Source organism: Mytilus trossulus, chromosome 1 (assembly GCF_036588685.1).
Source record: "Mytilus trossulus isolate FHL-02 chromosome 1, PNRI_Mtr1.1.1.hap1, whole genome shotgun sequence".
Lineage (NCBI taxonomy): Eukaryota > Metazoa > Mollusca > Bivalvia > Mytilida > Mytilidae > Mytilus > Mytilus trossulus.
This window is the reverse complement of record NC_086373.1, coordinates 78,766,758-78,789,217: the sequence shown is the minus strand read 5'-3', so window position 1 is coordinate 78,789,217 and position 22,460 is coordinate 78,766,758. Positions and strand designations below refer to the sequence as shown.

Sequence of the window (22,460 nt, the reverse complement as noted above, 5' to 3'; positions counted from 1 at the left end):
GTTTTGTTAGATTCATGTTTACTGTTACGTTCTGTCACGGTTGTAGTTGGATTTATTGGTTTCACTGCAAAACAATTAACCGCTTGACAGGTCTATTCAGTTTTTCTAGACTCACTTAAAATTACTGAGGTGGCATTAGAAAATAAAGTGCTTGAAAAAGGGTTATTACAGATCCGTGACTGACTCGGAGCTGCCTCCGATATAAAAAAAAATAAAGAAAGAGACCGAACTTTCGGATTTTTTGCTGCGTATAGATTTTAGCTGCCTCCCAGATAGGAATACTTTGTTGGGCCAACATTGGTGATTGTTTGGCACAGTTGGTAAATAGTCCTATAACATATGACCTCGGGGGCATTATTTACTATTTCTATTTACTGTTCTGATAATATTTTTTTTTACTATCAATGTACCACCTTAAAAAAAAAATAAAAAATGAAAATATCAGTATAAAAACGTTAAAAATTGAATAAGAATGAGAAGTCATATGTATAGGACTAAGTTGGTAAACAGTTGGCGTTGGCGTTGGCAGGACAACACTGAGAGACCAACGTTGGCCCAACAAAACTCAGCCAACAGTTACTTTGACACTGTTGGCCCCTCGTTGGCACAACAAAACTCAGCCAACAGTTATTTTGACACTGTTGGCCCCTAGTTGGCCCAACAACTTGGCACCAACTGTCATTTTTGTATGGTTGGCCTAATGTTGGCCCAACATTTTCTTCGTTCGTTCGTTCGTTCGGTCGGTCGGTCAGTTTGTTAGTAAGTTAGTCTTGCTTGAGCACAGGATCATGTAATGACCCCTCCCCCTAGTCCCCCTCCCTTATTACCATAATTCCTAGATTTTTCAATATATTTATATATATATATACATGTATATCATTTATTAGTACCAGACATGATACTTAGAAGGTCGTGGGGGGCGAGTTTCAGATCTATATACAACATAATTTTATCCTTTTTTCATAAGTGAGGCGAGTTGGTAATCAAGAGAATGGCGCGGATTTTAAGTCATGATGAGGCGATTCGGGCGAGTTATCTTCCATTTGATTCGTTTTGACATAGGGGAGACCGGGGTTGAATGAGACACTTTTTATGTTCTTGTCTATACATACAAATCAATTATACGCAGCTTTCTCACTAGACCTAGCAAACTAGACAAACTTAAGTCGCATCTGACGATTTAATGGGGTTGTTGCATGTCACTACCTACCCCGTGTCCGGGTTACTTTGAGACAGAGGTTGTGGTAAGTTGTGACATACATACAGTACTGGTAGTCCTGTTTACATGTTCAGATGTACATGCTTTGTCACAATTTCAGAAGGTGGAAGACCTACTAGATGGATCATACCTTGTATTGCGCGTGAAATACGCTACGCTAAGAGCTTTTCCGTCAGTCATGTATTCCTTGTCCTTGACCCCATTTTATGGACAATTTAAGGAACGGTTTTGTCATATGAAATACCGCACTTATATGTTTCTATGTTTGGTATTTTGTATATTGGATTCTTGCAAGGTGTACATGTCATTCAGACAGTGTTAACCGACAACCTCATTGCATGGATCAGTTATCATGTCCGTATCACAGATGATACCCATGAATATATGCAATAGTCTACTGTATTCGGTGTATGAATGAAGTACTCACACCACATCTTAATTCTTTGTCTATATATGAATGAAATTCAATTATAATAAAAGCAGGCGAGACATTTCAGACATGGTATGCCATATAGTGAATGTCTAAGCAGTGGCTATCTTTTACGATGCTAAAAAAAATTACTATTAATATTAATAATACTTTGTAAAATAATCAAGATATATGAACGAAGATTAAAAAAAAAGGAACCGTTTGTGCTGTCACTTAAAACTCAATCACATAATTGTAAAAGTATAAAAACTAACAGATGCTGCTCAAATACAACCATACTTATGTGAAATGTTGGACTGAAAGGGTATTACCCTTTAAAAATTATTTTGTTTAAGATGAATGAAAAAGCTTTGTTTTTTAAAGACATATTATAAATGCTGACTTTTAAGTATATATAGAGTGTGGTTTGCATTGCCATTTGTGGATAAGGTTTAATATAGCAGATGCTGCTCAAATGAAAATATCATTTAGTGTTGCATTGTATTAATTTATGTTGCATTATTTCATAACTTTTCCTCATGGTCCAATTGTACGTCTTTTTGACTGAACAATCTAGTTTTCTTCTACGCTGAAACAAAAACACCGGAAACAAAAGTGTTTTACGTCAGATGTTGTTTGTGTATATCCCTTATTTGGATTGAAAACAATTCTTATTGGAATTAATGGGTGAAAAGACTCACAATATACTTGTCTGATGTTGTCACAACCTGCCCCGTTTGTGCTGTATCAACCTGCCCCTATGAAGTGTTGGTCACGTTGCGATCAGGCGTGGCGAAACTTATTGTACTTGGATTTTATATGCTACCACACATTGAGCCCCGGATTTTTATCTTCATTTATATATGTTGATTTTTTACAAGATATCATTAATATCAATAGCATAAAAAATATTTCGAACATCGTAAAAAATACTTACGGCTTCGATTTTCAGTATTTACTTAACAAAATCTTCAAAAACGCTTCTATGGCATAACTATTTCTATCTCGATGCAATTTGAAAAATACTTCACGAAAACTTTCTAAATATGCCATAATTTCTTCTCAAAAGGAAGATTTACAGTCACTGTCTCATCCAACCCGTGTCACAATCAACCCCAGTCTCCCCTACACAGATATTTTTCGTTAAATTATTCTCGCTTTTGATACGATATCTAAATTATTTCTTTATCAACTTAAATCCATTTTGAAAGTTAAAAAAATATTGAAATTATAAACTTGATGTCTTTAGTCTTTAGAAGTGTCAACTTGACACTATATCTCTCTGTAATTTGAATAACACTGGTAAATTTACGTCACTTTTGTATAAAACTCATTAGTACATTTGTATTTATGATGTGGCACTGCAGAAAAAAATATATAACTAAATAAATAATTAATTATTAATTAATTACCTAAAAAAAAATTAAAATTGAATAAATAATTAACCCTTATAAAACCTTAATTATCTATTTTGTGAACCTTTCAGTATCTTTAATAAAGACCCCTAACAAATGTTGAATATCTTCTATGTGATGTTTGTAATTTTCATTTTCTGTTGTTGCTAACAATACTTCAGACTCAAGTGTTAGTTTTGCTGTTATGAAGTAGAGTGCTGAGCGGAGTTTTTCTCTAGCCTCTTCATAATTTTCACAATCTAGTAGGTAATGGTCAACTGTTTCTACTTGTCCGCAGCTGCATTTGTCGATGAGGGCTGGGCATATTGTTGATTTGTAAAAGTTTAAATTGCAATATCCTGTTCTTAGACTAGTAGTTATTCTATATATTTCAGTTGACGGCTTGTCTTTTGGAAGTGTATTTTTTACATTTTGTTGAAAGGTATAATATCTTCTTCCTTTATCACTGGTGTCCCATCGGTTTTGCCATTTTACCATAACACTGTCTTTTGCTCCTTTTTTTATATCTTGCTTTGTAAATATTTGAATGCTTTGTATTATTTCTGCCTCCTGTGCTTAGCTAGTTGGTCTGCTAGTTCATTACCTTGTATGTCAGCGTGTCCAGGGGTCCATTCAATGGAAACAATGATTCCTTCAGATTTAAGTGCCAATATACCAATTTTAATATCATGAATAGTTTTGCCATAATAATTTATCTGATTTCCAATTTAAAGTTAAAATTCCAATTGCTGATTGGCTGTCTGAGAAAATTCGATATCTTTTCCAGGACCGCGTTCAGGTCTTTAGTGTCACCCTCTCAACCGGAAGTGTTTTACATGTGTTTTGAGAATTTTAAAGAATCTCATGGCTGCATTTGGTGTGCATTTTGGCTCGACTTCAGCTTGTCTTGCTGTTTACAAAGTAAACGAAATTTTAAAAAGAATTCAACAACAAGCATTTGTGAAATAACTGGGGCCATATTTTTATAAAACTGCGAGTGTAAATTGAAATTTACACAACGCCGCCCGGTGTCATTATAGTATCAAACAAAACAAAAAATCTCATTTTATTGTTTCCTCTTTTATCATGTTTATCTGCTTATTACACTCAAGTTTTTCACGTAACAATGGAGAATTAACCAACTATATAGGTCACAGTCTCCGAAATTACCACATGAACGACAGGACATTTCCTGAAAAAATAATTCGGTCCTGTCTAGTTTAATGAAGTTTGTAATACATTCCTGAAGAAAAATTCGAAGAATCATCAATTTGGTACTGTAAATGTCACACCCCAATTTCTATTACTGGTATGTATGCATGTACTTCGAGATTTCGCCAATTTAGACGCACCCCTTGATTGACTGTGAGGGTACAGCATGTACACTCCGTAAGGATGAATGGAGATGTGTTCTTTACAATATTACCCCAACACCAGAACAATCCCCACCCAACACCGCCCAAGGGTGTATGTAGGACGCTAGGAAGTCTGTTATTATGGTGGAGGAAGCCCAAGTACTCAAGAGAGAACCACCGGGCCACTCGATGGAAACAGACAAACCAGAGAGATATCAGAAGATTGATCTCCAGGTCAAATTAGGGGACAACTTTGACCAGCTGAGGTCTCCAAAGTACCCATTCTAGTTCAAACTCCAGTCTGGGTACCAGAGATGTGTGTGAGAGGGTGAAAATTACCCTTCTGATGTACTGATATGTTTAGCACCATGAGTGACAATCAAACTCAGGACCTTCAACACTGTAGCCATCGGTCTTTAACACTAGACCATGAACTCATGTACTATAATCTACTATAGTTCAAATTAGATTTTTTTCTTCAAATAAATATAGAGTAAATATATATTGAACTTTATGTATTTACAGTGCAACCTGTCTAATTTGGCACACTAAAGACCAGAGAATTGTGTCGGAATACTTTGTTTTTTTTCAAACACAAGTATTTCCTGCAGAATAATCGGCATATTGCTGGCTATTAAATTCCTTCGTTTTTTAAATATTAGGGTTCCCACACTATTTCTCGTCCGATCTCATACTTCTTGCCAAGTTGTTTTGGATTTTTTTTTCAAAGTCTGTAATAAGATTTAACATTACTCCTGAACTTATACTGTTTTGGTGATCAGCAAAGCAGGGTAATTTTCCAAATTCTCTTCACATTTTGGTGATGTAGCCATGTTGAATAATACTTTAATGATTTTTGAAAAGAAAGTAAAAATTACCCAAAATAACTTGCATAGAAAGTTTTATTTTTCATTTAGGTAAACTTTCCTGAAACCCTTAACGAACCTCACATCACCTTCCAATCTATAACCAATTATGTCAATTTCTTTGAGGTTCATTATCAGGGGATAATTATTTATTTTTAATAATTGATCAGCAGATCAAAGGACGGATTAAACAGCAGTGTTTTCCCTAGGCTATTCATGCATTGCGGTACCGCTACGCATAGAATTTCGGCCGCCATGCATTCATCATACCCGCTATGCATCCCGCTATGTGTGAAATTTGTATTATCTTGTAATATACAGTGACAATTGACAAAACTCTACAGGTGTTTCGAAATCACCGGACTGATAATTGATCATAATTAGATGCAACGCTCTGATTTTACAACCACGCTGATTAGATATAACAACATTCAAGACTTCCATTGCATAATAGAAATCGGGAGTTCGAATTGTTTTAATGATAAATATAATCAGCTTCCAAATATTCTTCCGTGAAAAAATAAAAAGTAAACTTTTTGCAGTATAAATTTTACGTTTTGAAATCATAAGTCTGACATCGAAATATTTATATCAAACGCAGTTGATTAGTTTAACAGAGAATACACATCATTGGATTGAAACATGATGTAACTTTGACCTTCGTAGCAGAGTTCAAAAAATGAATGGGTCACTGAACAATTCAGATTGTTTTTGTTTGTCAAAAATTATTTTATTTTTCAAACTGATCTTTCAAACTAGTTTTAATCCAGAAGAAAGTAAAAACATTGCTTGACTGTACCTTAAGTTGAATATTTATATCCAAATTAAATTAATAAAAGCTGTAATCCATGATCACAAATCGAATGAATGCTTTGTTTACAATTGTTGAAAGCCATGTGCTTTTTGGCGGGAAAATTCGGGAAACCCCTTATTAACAGGAAACAGTTACATTTCATTGTTATTTATAGACAGTAGGAATTTCATTTGAAAATAATTTTGATTAACTGCTAAGATTCATTCATGAAAAATTAATAATTTCTTGGGGTAAAACTGATAATATCTTTTTTTTTAAATAATTTACACCTAGGGGTATTGAAAAAGGTTTTTTTTTTTTTTTTTTTTTTTTCAATTTTAATTCTGAAAAACTCATGCTTACTTAATTCCTTTATTATTTCCTTTATAATTTCCATCATAATCAGAAACAAGCTACATGTATAAGGTTACTTTCAAACATATATTTTAGAACATTCCATACTATTAATATGAATGTACCTGTAGTAAAAACAAACCTGGTAGAGTCTAAAAAAAATCTACAGGGTTTCTGAAAAAAACTTTTGGATCCAGGCTGGCCTTGGGAGAAAATGTTAAGTATTGTTCCTAACTGTATTGCAGATTTATGTGAAGTTTTTAAACTAACATGCACAATTCATTTCACTAGTGTAATGAAAATAATTCTACAAAACAACGCCGCGCTCCGCGTTGCAAATTCATCTTAGACCCACCATGCATCAAGAATTTTCTAGGGAAGACACTGAACAGGATTAGTTAGTTTAGATATAAATATATGTAATATTAACATGATACCTTGAAAACAGTGTTGGATTACCGAAGTGACAGGTTTCTGAATACACAACTTTTTTATAACATAGATTTCTACAGCTTCAGAACCGTAGCTCTTAGGACCTTATGTTAGTTTTTAAATATTTGCGGACTATAGATCCGCAAATAGTCAAAAAGTAGCATAAGGACCTAAGAGCTACAGTTCGGCAGCTAAGATTTCTATAGACATTTTTCAGGACAAATTTTTTTTGTCAGATGTCACAAGTTGTTAGAATACACAGGTGTTGTATTAAGCAAGATGCACTGTAATACAATAATAAGTTTATGACCCAAAACCCCTAAAAGTCACAGAGAGACATTAACATGGAGCAGAAGCTCATGCCTCATTGCAAGTTAAAGACAGCTCTTTATGTATCTTTCTTACACAATTCAATCAAAATTCTTTTCTAGGATGGTAAAACAGATGTGGTAGCAAATGACTTGGGAGATAGAGTAACTCCTTGTATTGTAGCATTTACTGATCATGACCAGGTAAGAGTAACTCCTTGTATTGTAGCATTTACTGATCATGACCAGGTAAGAGTAACTCCTTGTATTGTAGCATTTACTGATCATGACCAGGTAAGAGTAACTCCTTGTATTGTAGCATTTACTGATCATGACCAGGTAAGAGTAACTCCTTGTATTGTAGCCTTTACTGATCATGACCAGGTAAGGATAGAGTAACTCCTTGTATTGTAGCCTTTACTGATCATGACCAGGTAAGAGTAACTCCTTGTATTGTAGCATTTACTGATCATGACCAGGTAAGGATAGAGTAACTCCTTGTATTGTAGCATTTACTGATCATGACCAGGTAAGAGTAACTCCTTGTATTGTAGCATTTACTGATCATGACCAGGTAAGAGTAACTCCTTGTATTGTAGCATTTACTGATCATGACCAGGTAAGGATAGAGTAACTCCTTGTATTGTAGCATTTACTGATCATGACCAGGTAAGGATAGAGTAACTCCTTGTATTGTAGCATTTACTGATCATGACCAGGTAAGAGTAACTCCTTGTATTGTAGCATTTACTGATCATGACCAGGTAAGGATAGAGTAACTCCTTGTATTGTAGCATTTACTGATCATGACCAGGTAAGAGTAACTCCTTGTATTGTAGCATTTACTGATCATGACCAGGTAAGAGTAACTCCTTGTATTGTAGCATTTACTGATCATGACCAGGTAAGGATAGAGTAACTCCTTGTTTTGTAGCATTTACTGATCATGACCAGGTAAGGATAGAGTAACTCCTTGTATTGTAGCATTTACTGATCATGACCAGGTAAGGATAGAGTAACTCCTTGTATTGTAGCATTTACTGATCATGACCAGGTAAGGATAGAGTAACTCCTTGTATTGTAGCATTTACTGATCATGACCAGGTAAGGATAGAGTAACTCCTTGTATTGTAGCATTTACTGATCATGACCAGGTAAGGATAGAGTAACTCCTTGTATTGTAGCATTTACTGATCATGACCAGGTAAGGATAGAGTAACTCCTTGTATTGTAGCATTTACTGATCATGACCAGGTAAGAGTAACTCCTTGTATTGTAGCATTTACTGATCATGACCAGATAAGGATAGAGTAACTCCTTGTATTGTAGCATTTACTGATCATGACCAGGTAAGAGTAACTCCTTGTATTGTAGCATTTACTGATCATGACCAGGTAAGAGTAACTCCTTGTATTGTAGCATTTACTGATCATGACCAGGTAAGGATAGAGTAGCTCCTTGTATTGTAGCATTTACTGATCATGACCAGGCAAGGATAGAGTAACTCCTTGTATTGTAGCATTTACTGATCATATCCAGGTAAGAGTAACTCCTTGTATTGTAGCATTTACTGATCATGACCAGGTAAGGATAGAGTAACTCCTTGTATTGTAGCATTTACTGATCATGACCAGGTAAGGATAGAGTAACTCCTTGTATTGTAGCATTTACTGATCATGACCAGGTAAGGATAGAGTAACTCCTTGTATTGTAGCATTTACTGATCATGACCAGGTAAGGATAGAGTAACTCCTTGTATTGTAGCATTTACTGATCATGACCAGGTAAGGATAGAGTAACTCCTTGTATTGTAGCATTTACTGATCATGACCAGGTAAGGATAGAGTAACTCCTTGTATTGTAGCATTTACTGAACATGACCAGGTAAGGATAGAGTAACTCCTTGTATTGTAGCATTTACTGATCATGACCAGGTAAGGATAGAGTAACTCCTTGTATTGTAGCATTTACTGATCATGACCAGGTAAGGATAGAGTAACTCCTTGTATTGTAGCATTTACTGATCATGACCAGGTAAGGATAGAGTAACTCCTTGTATTGTAGCATTTACTGATCATGACCAGGTAAGGATAGAGTAACTCCTTGTATTGTAGCATTTACTGATCATGACCAGGTAAGGATAGAGTAACTCCTTGTATTGTAGCATTTACTGAACATGACCAGGTAAGGATAGAGTAACTCCTTGTATTGTAGCATTTACTGATCATGACCAGGTAAGGATAGAGTAGCTCCTTGTATTGTAGCATTTACTGATCATGACCAGGCAAGGATAGAGTAACTCCTTGTATTGTAGCATTTACTGATCATATCCAGGTAAGAGTAACTCCTTGTATTGTAGCATTTACTGATCATGACCAGGTAAGGATAGAGTAACTCCTTGTATTGTAGCATTTACTGATCATGACCAGGTAAGGATAGAGTAACTCCTTGTATTGTAGCATTTACTGATCATGACCAGGTAAGGATAGAGTAACTCCTTGTATTGTAGCATTTACTGATCATGACCAGGTAAGGATAGAGTAACTCCTTGTATTGTAGCATTTACTGATCATGACCAGGTAAGGATAGAGTAACTCCTTGTATTGTAGCATTTACTGATCATGACCAGGTAAGGATAGAGTAACTCCTTGTATTGTAGCATTTACTGAACATGACCAGGTAAGGATAGAGTAACTCCTTGTATTGTAGCATTTACTGATCATGACCAGGTAAGGATAGAGTAACTCCTTGTATTGTAGCATTTACTGATCATGACCAGGTAAGGATAGAGTAACTCCTTGTATTGTAGCATTTACTGATCATGACCAGGTCAGGATAGAGTAACTCCTTGTATTGTAGCATTTACTGATCATGACCAGGTCAGGATAGAGTAACTCCTTGTATTGTAGCATTTACTGATCATGACCAGGTCAGGATAGAGTAACTCCTTGTATTGTAGCATTTACTGATCATGACCAGGTAAGGATAGAGTAACTCCTTGTATTGTAGCATTTACTGATCATGACCAGGTAAGGATAGAGTAACTCCTTGTATTGTAGCATTATGTTGAGTTTTATACAAAAAAGATGCTAAAAACTTCCTTATAGAAACAATATACCTTACAAAAATGAAAGAGACTTCTTGTTGTTGAGACATGAATCTTTAATAGGAAATGAAGACAAAAAAAACAGAATTATTGAGTGTAATAAGTGTCAGTATTTGTATATAGTTTATCAAATATATCACAGACAGAAATCATACTGTAAAAAATGAATTGAATTTTAAAATACATTGTTACTTCAAATCATCCAATTGTACTAATATTACTTTTTACTGGAGATCTAAGTAACAGGGTGATTTGATTGAGAAGAGAAAATGAAAGAGTAAGAATAGTATTACATTGCAAATGCAATAGATAACACATGTTATATTAACCTTGAATGGCAGAAATACATGTAAACATTTTTGTTTTCAGGCAGTTGGAAGTGCAGCAAAACAAGGGAAGATAAGGAATGCCCAGAATACTGTTTGTAATGTAAAACAGATTCTAGGAAGAAGCAGTGATGATCAAATATTACAGCAATATATGGAGAGTTCTCCTGTTAAGGTATAATTACATTTACAGTACACTTTCAAACAAATACCATAATATTGTATCCATATATACTACAAGCTTTTAAAGAAATTCAGCCAAATTAGTTTATATACTACCAATAAGAAATACATAATAATTCTGCTCAAATGGCAAAAGCAAGAAAAACACAAAACATATGTCCATAAAATACCAGCAAGACATACACCCATGTTCTGTTCATTTACTGCAAACAACATGTATAAATACACCTTAGTCCCGCTTCTGTACTACAAGCAAGAAGCACACCCAAATTAATTTCATGTCAATATGCCCTGTTTATAAGTTATGAGCCAGAAAACACCATATATACCACTTTCATACATTACAAGCTATAAATTTACAATTCTTCTGTTTATATATATAATACTATATGTACAAACAAGAAAAAAACTTAATTTTGACCTAATGTAATTCTGTCTCTTTTCTTCAAGCTGGAAATACATCCTTGTACTGTCAATTAACCTCAAGCTAGAATGAAACTCTATTTCATTTACCTCTTGCTAAAAATACACCCTATTTTTGTCCATATACTACAGGATAGAAATCGACCACACTTGTGTCCATATACTACAGAATAGAAATCGACCAAACTTATGTCCATATGCTACAAGCAAGAAAAAACACCTCGGCGACCATACTTTAGTGCATATGCTACAAATTAAAGATACATGCTAATTCTCCCCATATACTACCACCTAGAAAAACACCTTATTTCTGTCCATATACTAAAAGCTAGAAATTGGTCATACTCCTGTCCAAATAAACACTATACTTCTGTCCATATACTACATGGGAGATAACCCCCATACTTCTGTCCATACACTGCAAGCTAGAAATTCTACTATAAATCTGTCTAAACACCTCAAGCTAGAAATTCTACTATAAATCTGTCTTTACACCACAAGCTAGAAATTCTACTATAAATCTGTCCATACACCACAAGCTAGAAATTCTACTATAAATCTGTCTATACACCACAAGCTAGAAATACACCATAATCATGGTGATTCCTGTCAATCTTTTTATGTATTATACTTTGACAATTTGTTTCAGATGATATTACAAGATGATGAACCTGTTTTCCAAGTAGAACACAAAGGACAAGCCAAAGATGTCCCTCCATCTAAAATAGCAGAAGCTATATATTTACGTATGTTAGGTAGGTGATTTTCAACGAATTATTCAGTACTTAAATAAAAGTAACTCTTCAAATTAAGATAAAAAAGGTAGATCATTGTCAAAAAAAAGTTTCATTCATAATCCATACAAATTAAAAGTTATTGAAACCATAGTAGCATATTTATTTACTATTCAACTTATTTATTTGAAATAGATATTCAAGTAAATACCATTATTTGCCAAGAAATATCATTGGAAACTTGTCAAAGGGATTTTAGCAGAATTTTTTATTTGGTGTTAGTTTTAAAACTGGATATCTGCCTGATACATTAAAGTATACTGTAAATTCATAAATTATTGCAATGTTTTTATTATTGCGAATAATCAACCGGGTTATTATCGAAATAATTTAAAATCACGGTTCAAATTTTGTACATCAATTTCACAGGATTTTTCTCAATATTGCGAAAAATTAAACTTACAATTTTGACAAAATGATAAACGCACACAATAGTTCTGATTTTACAGTATATAAAATTGTAAATGAAACACTTGACTGTATTTTTCAGAGACAGCAAGAAGTCATGGGGATGGAGATATACATGATTCTGTGTTAGCTGTTCCATGTGATTTTTCAGAAGACCAAAAACAGGCCATTAGGTTTTTATAATTCTTATATTTATTGTATGGTTACAGATATATGAGGTGTTGAGTGGTGTAAATAGTTCACCAACAGTGATCACTAGCATGTCAACTTGGAGGTTGTAAGCGTGAACCCTGATCTTAATTGACAAGAAGTGTCAGTTATTCTAACGAAAGTCATGGTTCTCTGCTAGTACATTTGCTTACTCCACCAATAAAGACTGACCACCATGGTCATGGTAGCCAAGACAGTTGAAAGCAGGGTTTCCTCTGGGGGGTCGCTATTTTTTTGCATTTTGGGAAAAAATTAAATTATGGGGGTTAAAAATCATTTATTGAAAGAAATGAAACAAATTCGATTTCAACATTTATTTTTGAGTTTCTCAAACTTTTCCTCTTACTTACATAGAAATATTTTTCTGAGTTGGTGCCAGTACTTAACAACCGTTTTGGCTATGTACATGTTTCCATCATAGCTTTATGTCTCAGAAAATAACCCTAGCATGTAGAAATAACAAAAATGTTTTTTATATTTTCAGTGAGAGTGCCAACGCAGCTGGATTTTCAGTGTTAAGAACTGTATCAGAACCTGTGTCAGCCCTCTTATCATATGATATTGGACAGACAGATAATACTCTAGAATGGTTGGTACAATAACATTATATTTGATGAAATCGAAAAGGCCAATGAGTTTAATCATTTTTTTTCTTCCCAGTCAAATATTAATGATTCAAGTGCTATGTTATCTGAATAACTTTATAATATTAGTGATGTCATTAGTTTTAAAGATCTTACTATTACTGAAGTTGAAGGTATATTAAAAATTGTTAATCCCACAAAGATTCTGGTCAAGCCCTTGTTGATCCCATATTGTTAAAAGGAGCATCTTCTGTGTTGAAATATCCATTATGTAAGCTATTTTTCTTGTTTTTAGACTTTTTTTATTTTTCTGCATTTGCACAGAAATTTCATTCTCATTGACTCATGAACTGTTCAACCAAAGCTTCTAAAAATTTTTACATATTGTTACTGACAAAAAAATAAATGTCAAGTTCAATATTTAAAGTCATAAGAAACCAGTGACCGGTGAAAAAGAATGTTCTTCCGATATTTGAACCAATGCATATACAAACATCATAAACTTAGTCTTCTTTGCACGAATTTATCCTTTTTTTTGTGTTAATTTCCTTTAATCGTTAATTTTTTTTTCAATCAGTCAGTGTTGTTGTGAAAATATGGCAGTTAATTAATAAAGTTCATGTTTTGAAGCCGAAGTTTAACGATTGTCACCTGTTTGTCAACAATCGACAAAAAATCAACAAAAAGCATGGAAATTGAGCATGTGTTTAACATGTAAATTCAGATGATAGTTTATTTTAAGGACATCCATGCGTATTGTGATCACCAGATTTTTACGAGATAGGTCACACTGAGGTCACTTTGCATATGGAAAATATGTTGGGGGAACTGCTTCCTGGAAGAAAGCAATTAAAATAAAGTAAACTTCTTCTAAATATGAATAAATTAAAGATTTTTCTTCAGAAAAAAGTATATGCACATAAGTTTTATAATGTAAACTATCCATTGAGTTATAAAACAACATATGCATTATTTTTTTTGATTTGAGGTTTCTTATGACTTTAAATGACAATTTTGACTTTTCTGTTTGGGAGTAATTGTTCTTGAAAGATTGAAAAATTGCATTTCTAGTCATGTTGTTACATTAACTCATGAACCATTCATCCAAAGCTTTTCAAATTTTTAAATGTTGTAACTGATGAAAAAATAGAGGTCAAGTAGGATAATGCATTTTTCACTTTTACAGTTCAGCAGTTTTGGTTCATGAAATATTGAAAAAAATGTGTTAACTCATCAACAGTTCAACATATGCACATTCAATTTTTTAATTGTTGTTACTGATGACAAAATGGAGGTCAAGTAGGAGGATAACTACTTTTACCTTTCAGGAGTTATGGTTCTTGAAAGATAGAAAAATTATGTTTCCAGTTGTGTGTGTGTGTGTGTTTTTCCAATTTGAATATGTTGTAACTGATGATTGTAACTTTTACCGTCATAAAAATGGTCCTTGTGATATTGATAATTCTAATGCAACAAATTCGTAACGTTCATTTTGATTGGATAACGTTACATATTTACATGGCATCAATTGACAATTGATCAACGCGTCGCTGGTAAAGTTAATTTTCGACCATCAAATCCCCAAATGATGTCGTCGGAGCTTAAAATACAATACAGCTATCTCCTAAATGCCAGGACACAAATAAATGTTAAAAAATCTGGTTTTACTGTCATTCTGACAGCTCTTGATTAATTTTTTGGTATGAAAAAAAAAACGTTTCTTTTCTTCAAAATCTGTTTGAATTAAAAAAAAATAATAAATATGCAGACTTCGTCCCCTTTCACAGGAAATGCTGCCTCATAACATAATATTTTACTTGCATACTAAAATGAGTAGGGAGCTTTTTTCAAAACATTTGATACAGACAAGAACTCATTATGTTTTACTCTTACAGCAATGTTTTAGTATTCCGTATTGGTGGTGAATCTACAGATGTCTCACTTGTTAAAGTACAAAATGGTTTATACAGAGTCTTTTGTTCCCAGAATTCCACAGCAGTGGCAGGAAGTAAATTTACAGACAGTCTCACAGATTACTTAGCAACAGAATTTTATAAGTAATCTTAATACTTAATTTTACTATTAAAAAAGTCATTAGATATCTAAACAGTTTAAAATAATTTAAATATATTTTATAGACCAAAACTTCCATTTTGAGTAACTTAATAAAACAATATTTGAATAATGGATTATTAAAAAGAATGTTGATTTTTTTCAACTTTTGATTTTAAGATTTTTTTTTTTAATTAGCTTATATGTACATGTGTGCATTATGGTTCTATTTGGGGGAAAGAAGAATAGATGATTTTTTTTTTGGAAATAAATATACTATTTGGAATTTTGAGCTCTTTTGACTGACTTATAGTATGTTTTATTTAGAAAATACAAATTAGATGTAAAAGAAAGCAGAAGATCAGTGAAGAAGCTCCGTTTGGAAGCAGATAATGTGAAACATTCGTTATCTACACTTGGTAATGCCCAATGTGCTGTTGATTCATTATTTGAAGGGGTAGACTTCCATTGTCAGGTTTCAAGGTAAGAGAAATGTTTACACTTCAATACCATACATAGAAACTTAATAAGATTAAAAAGGTTTACCTATTCTTCAATCTTTAAATAAATTTCTATATTGATTTATTCATTATGTGGAAAAGGAAAAGATTGAGTGTGAGGAACTGTTAACTGTGGTTATCTGAATATAAACTAGTGTGGTTGTCTTGTCTGAACTGTTTACTGTGTCGGTACCTTACTTGTGTAATCCATTCCTACTACCATTTTAAAACTAAATTCCTGAAACTTGAAAGGAAGCTAGCGCATACTATGGATTGAGGAAAACATGCATTTTTGTGGGTATTTGATTTTATTGTTTATAACAAATATAAGTGTTGCATTTTCAAAAATTCATTTGTATCATTAGTCATTGTTTTTCAAGTGAATGCAAACTATTTTGTATCGTTAGATTATAATTCTATTTCAGAGCCAGATTTGAAAGTCTTATATCGCCCGTAGTGCAGCTGTGTCCCTCTCTGATAGACAACTTATGTACAACTGCAGATATTACAAAATCAGATATCCAGAAGGTAGTTTTTTTTTAGAGTTACTCAGCTATAAGTGATGTAACTACTGTGGCATATTGCATCAAGTCATATGTTTAGTTTAGTAGTTGGACAAGTTCAACAACCATCATTTTGCATATTGATACTTGAGTAAAATGAATATCTATTTAAGACTGATTTATTTGAGTTTGCTTGTCCCTTTCATCAAAAATATGATTACTCTACAATTAACTCAATTCAAAGTGTTTTATTTTCCAGCAAATTTAAAAAAAATTAATACATCAGTATGTTAATAAGGTTTATGGAGAAACTGACAACAAATAATATTCAACAATGACATAGTTATAATGACACTAATTGACTGTAAACATTGAATCTTAGTTGTACTTTTGTTTTTATTTTGGGGGAATTTTGTACTAAATATAACTTTTTATGTAAATATTTTCAGGTTGTAATGTGTGGTGGAGGAACAAAAATTCCATTTGTACAAAAAATAATTACCGACTCGTTACCTAGTGCAGAAATACTTAATTCTATACCACCAGATGAAGTTATAGCAATTGGGGCAGCGAAACAGGTTTGTTGTATAAAATCATGTAATAGATAATATTGAGTATGGAAATGGGGGATGTGTCAAAGAGACAACAACCCCATCAAAGAGCAACAGCGGAAAGCCACTAATGGATCTTCTACACAGCCAGAAAATCATGTTCTGCGTAATTTCTTAATTTGAATATCTCTTGGTGTACTTTTTGATGATTGATCGATTGTTAGTATTAAACACCTCTCTTAGTTCTCTTGCCTTACTGAGATCAGAGGCTAATGATCTATTAATAGCTGGTATAACTAAGGATAAAACTGAATTTGTAGTAAGAGTATCAAGTAACACCTTGGTCATTTTAAAGTACCATTGATGGAAAGATAAATATTGTTTAAATAATGCATTTAAATGAAATTTCATTCCGAACTGTTTTAAGTTTTAAAGAATTAATTATTATCTTGCCTTGAGATGAGCCAGGGAAAACTTGAAACTGCTCTGTACCTTGATTAGAGAAGAAAAACTTCACTTATATTTTTGTGTTTTTATGTACTCATTTCAGGCAGCTATACTTACGGGAAGTGATGAAACTGATATAAAAGTGAATTTTGAACAAAGTGAAGTTGAATGTTTGAAAAAATCTATATGTGTAAAGGTAAGTAAATGAAGTTATATTAATTTACAAAACAAATTATTATATTTACATAAATTTTTATACTGTCAAAACTGTATGGGAAGATCACTCTTTGGGCCAGAGACAACTTGCCTTATACGAGAGGTGACATTTGAATTGAGGTTCTAAATTCATATATATTACTTCAGCTGAATAAGAAGAGAGTGAACTGACAAGACACTATTCCCCGGAAAATTTATTGAAATCCACATGACTTTTCAGGGAGTATTACCCAACCCGGGAAAACCCAGGTCCCGGGAGGGTAATACTTTGCCAACCTTGTCGTGACATAATTTCGAAAAATTAATTATATAGAAATTTATAACACAATTATCAGTATTGTTTATCATGCTAAGAATTTCTTATTCTTTTGAGTTAGAAGTAAAAACACTTGGAATAACATGCAGATGGATGATAGCAGGAGCACATCTTTTAAAAGGGATTAAACATCAAACAAAATACAGGCTTTATATGATACATCATTAATGTCTGAAGAAAATAAACTCAAAACAAGTATTAACACAATATGAAGAGAATATATTCCTTGGGTGTTTGTTTATATGCTTGTAGAGCTAACATTAGTTCATCACTTCTTGCAAAGAATTTTAAATTTTTATCAACCAAATAAAATTCATGCAAAATTTTGAACTTGATCAGTAGTAGAAGTAAAAGTAAAAGTGTGTCTTAAAATGTTAGTAGCTTAAAGTTTTGTGCATAAAAAATAACCTCTGACAGTGAAATTTTCTTACTGAAACACAGATTACAGTTGCTGTTTACAAAAAAAATATTCCCGTGACATGTCTCATGATTCTACCAAATATAGTACATTGTATGATTTAACATCGTTTGTTTATAGGTAGCTAGTGACTCTACATGCCAACTTTATCCAGTCTTTCCAGCTTTAACACCATTTCCATGTCGAAAACATGAAACTGTCACCTTACCAAGTAACCAGACATCTTTCAAACTAGAACTGTGTGAATGTAGTAATAATAACTCTGTAGATGCAGATCTTGGGAAAGTATGTATATATGCTTAATACTAGTTTAAAAAGTTGAATATACATACATCGTAACGTTGAAAACCAACTACTATATCATAAAATATTTTTTTCTACACATCAAGCAATAGCATAAGTTAAACTGTAGTACTGATTTAGAAGCTGGAGTTCCTAATGAACCCCCCACCCCCCACCCCCCCTTTTTTTAAACACAGTTCCAATCAATCACTAATACATTTAGTATCCTACAAAAATAAAAATAATGCCTATACAAAAATGTTTGTGTTTTTCTTCTTAACTGTTTTGCAAACCTAATAAATACAGATCAAATGTTGGTAAATCATTAGCATATGACTAATATCACTGTCTATTATATTCAAACAGCAAAGATATGCTATATTAAGATTATATGTAAAACTGTTGAAGTTTTTAAAAAAATGGCCTGTAATATATTGTAATCAATAAAATTGAGTTTTCCATTTTGAATTATTTCAGCTTGTGATGCAGGATCTACCCAAATCAGCTGTAGTATCAATAGTATTCCATCTCAGAAGGTAAGTAGTATCAATAGTATGCCATCTCAGAAGGTATTGACCATTATCTTGCAATTACATGAAAAATGATATTCAGTGGAGTCAACAATTTAAAATTCTGTCTGTAAAAATATATATGTATATTAATAGAACTCCTCTAACATCAACCCAATAATGTTAGATATGTATATTAATAGTACATACTAGGAATTTTTTGAAAAATATGTGTTTAAGGCAGTTTTAGTTCACATAATCTGATGTGTATTGCAAGCTTTCTGTTTTCTGTATTCTGACTTCAGTTGGTAAAAGTTAATATATACCTTAAGTGATGGGGGCGAACAGAACAGATGATAAATAAAGGTCTGACAGTTCAAATTTTTGGTAAAAAAATGAAAACATTCTTTAGAAAATAAAAAATGTGAGACACAGATTTTATGGATAATTTTGGATTAAAACATTATAGCTACCTATATGAAAGCCTGAAATTGTGTAGAAATATCAAATATAGGATATGGCAAGATGAATAGCGTAATAAAAGATATGTTGTATCACTCAATCACCAAACCTTACAAATGGTTTATCTTTTTTTTCAGGGATGGATCATTACATGTTACATGTAAAGAAGCAAGTTCAGAAAAGACAGTCTCAATAACAGTAGAAGTTCAAAGTTGACAAGCCGCTGATGATTAAAACATTACAATTATATATTATAAGTTATTGGTTTTGATGGAGATCCATCTGATTGACAGTTGTATGAGGATTGCAGTATTACGTTTGTTAATGATATTCTTCTTTTTATACAAAGTTTTATTTCCCCAAAGTTATTCTAATGGATTATACTAGTGATACACTCATGTTTAGTACTTTTATACGATACTGACTTATAAAGATAAGAGCTATAGAAAAGATAACTGAAAGAAATATAAAGAAAGACCAAAATCATGTTTTTATTGTTTTGATTATACCCAGTACCAGGACCAATAAATTCTTATTTTACTGCAACATTTTAATTACACAGTTACTGGTTCAGTATCATGTTCACCAATATTATATCTCTGTATTAAAGAAGTGGATATACTGCTTTAACTCTGTCTGTGTGTCCATCAGATAAATGTTCGTTCTTATTTCATCAGGCCTTTAATCAGAGCTTCCTGAAATTTGGTTAAACATCCATTTTGAAGTAAGGTGGCTTGCTGGTTTACCTCTGTTTGCCTGTTTGGCAGACCTTATATACATCAGTCCTTCCATCCGTTTGTCCCATTATCTTAAGGATCCATGATTCAGGTTCATATCTTCCTGTAATATTTGGTATGGAGCTTCATTGTGAGTATCATATATTAGCTATTGTGTTTTCACATTCATCACTGATCAACTGACTGTAGACAAAATATTTACATATTGTTGCACAAAGTTTCAGAAAATATGAAACTGACCTCTCTGATTTTTTTTTATCAAGCTTCAGATGAACATGCCTTTCTCATCCAACTTGCTCATCAACTTGATACAAGGGGTATCTGTGTTGATAACACAAATCACTTCTTCTTTTCAATATCTTTTAAATAATAGAAAAATTCATTCACTGCCAGCTCAAATTTGAAAGTTTGGCTACTCAAAATTTCAATTCTGTAACATTTAATTTACATTCTTTTTTCAAATTTTGTTGTCATTAATAAACGAATATGTGTTTTGATTTAAGTTTGTGAATGATATTAAAATCTATAATAAAATTGAGAATGGAAATGGGGAATGTGTCAAAGAGACAACAACCCGACCAAATAAACCAACATGTACAAAATAAATAAAAAATAGTAGTTAGGGTTAAACAGTTGTCTAATATATCTTAAAAACTCTAGTTGATAGGAAAATGATAGATCTTTTGTAAATCCAAGAGTTGGGTGGTGGGAATGTTCTGATTGCTTACTGTCTTGTGTGTGATAAACTGTTGAATGTGCAGTAGAAAGTAAAATCACAAAAATACTGAACTCCCTGAAAATTCAAAAAGGAAAGTCCCTCATCACATTGCAACATCAAAAGCTCAAACACGTCAAACAAATGGACAATAACTGTCATATTCCTGACTTCGTACAGGCAATTTCTAATTAAGAAAATGGTGGATTGAACCTGGTTTTAAAGTTAACCAAACCTCTAACTTCTATGACAGTCACTTCAAAATCCAAACAAAAGTAGGGGATAAGTATATTTAAAGGTAGATTTTGATATTTCATACCTTGTTTACCTTTTTGCTTCTTATGTTTTAAAGTTTGATTGTTCTTAACCTCAATATCATTGTTTAGCAACTGATTAAAATGAAATGATTGCATATCTAACAATCAAAGTATATAAAAAAAACAATATTCTGAAAAGATTTAATAACACACTAAAAATCCTGAAGCCTCTGTAGGTAAGAAATAATGATAAGAAATTCACATATAATGGTTTAAAGGTTTACAACGTTAAGGTAGCACAATACAAAGATTTTATAACTCCAACTCCCAAGTTTTAAAATGCTGTAACTTTCTTAATAATGCTTGAAAATTTATAAAAGTGGTAGTTTTGGATAGCTAACAGATTACTCTTTCAAATTAGTGCAATGTTAGTATTATGCAACAATTATGTAACCAATTATAATGTTAACTGTGTCTTAAATATTTTTCACCAAATTTCCACTTTCAAATGAAATTAGCTTCTGCATAGGTATCCCTAGAGGGTTTATTTTATTATATGTTGTTCCTATGGCCATTATCTACAAAAGGGTGTCTCAGATTTCAGATAGAATGTATAGAACAAATTTTACACCTAATTAAACATTATCTTCTTTTATGTGGATAGGATGTTTACACTAATTAGAGATTTATGAGAGAATGGAACACCATAGAGACAATTTGAGACACCCTTTTGAAGCCCATGATGTGTTGATTAAGATTTCGTTAAAATTTTTTGTATAGTTAAAGAGATGATAGAGCTAAATTCATTTGAGTGAGCTTACCCAGATTTTGCCGCTAATTACATAATAATTGATTACATAATGATTACATAATAAAAATATTGCATTCATTTAAAAGATTAATCTTTCATCTATCTATATATACCTCTTTTATTATTTTCTATGCATTCATAAGAAAGTTACAGCATTTCAAAGGTTAATGATTGGAAGTGAAAAAATCTTTGTATTGTGCTACCTTAAATCTACGTAATCATAGTTCTAACAATAATAGCTTGCAGATTTTCACTTTTATGTCTTTAGTACTTCATTTCATTGGAGTCCCTTTAACATATCCAGTACACCATTATTATTCAATTAAAACAATGAATAACCACAAGTTCTAATTTATTAGTACTCAATATAAAGATTTCAGATCAATAAATGCATTAAAATAGATTTTTTATGTATATATAGTTACGCCTTTTGATTCACAATAACAAAAACACTTTAAACAAGAAATGTATTAAGTTATTATCTTACTTGATGACAAAAAGGAAATTGTTAAAAGGCTCT

The 22,460-nt window shown here is 32.4% G+C and overlaps 1 protein-coding gene across 1 annotated transcript; it reads left to right on the top strand.

Annotated features, from left to right (window-relative positions):
* Positions 1-3,838: 3,838 nt before the first annotated feature.
* Positions 3,839-20,044, top strand: LOC134686270 (heat shock 70 kDa protein 14-like). The gene is made up of 14 exons (XM_063545943.1): positions 3,839-3,943; positions 7,254-7,334; positions 10,606-10,737; positions 11,818-11,923; positions 12,453-12,543; positions 13,065-13,169; positions 15,060-15,221; positions 15,544-15,699; positions 16,142-16,244; positions 16,669-16,797; positions 17,321-17,413; positions 18,288-18,452; positions 18,927-18,985; positions 19,558-20,044. Exons 1-14 carry the CDS (start codon positions 3,887-3,889, stop codon positions 19,634-19,636), a joined length of 1,518 nt encoding a protein of 505 aa, XP_063402013.1. The 5' UTR covers positions 3,839-3,886; the 3' UTR covers positions 19,637-20,044.
* The last annotated feature ends 2,416 nt before the right edge of the window (positions 20,045-22,460 follow it).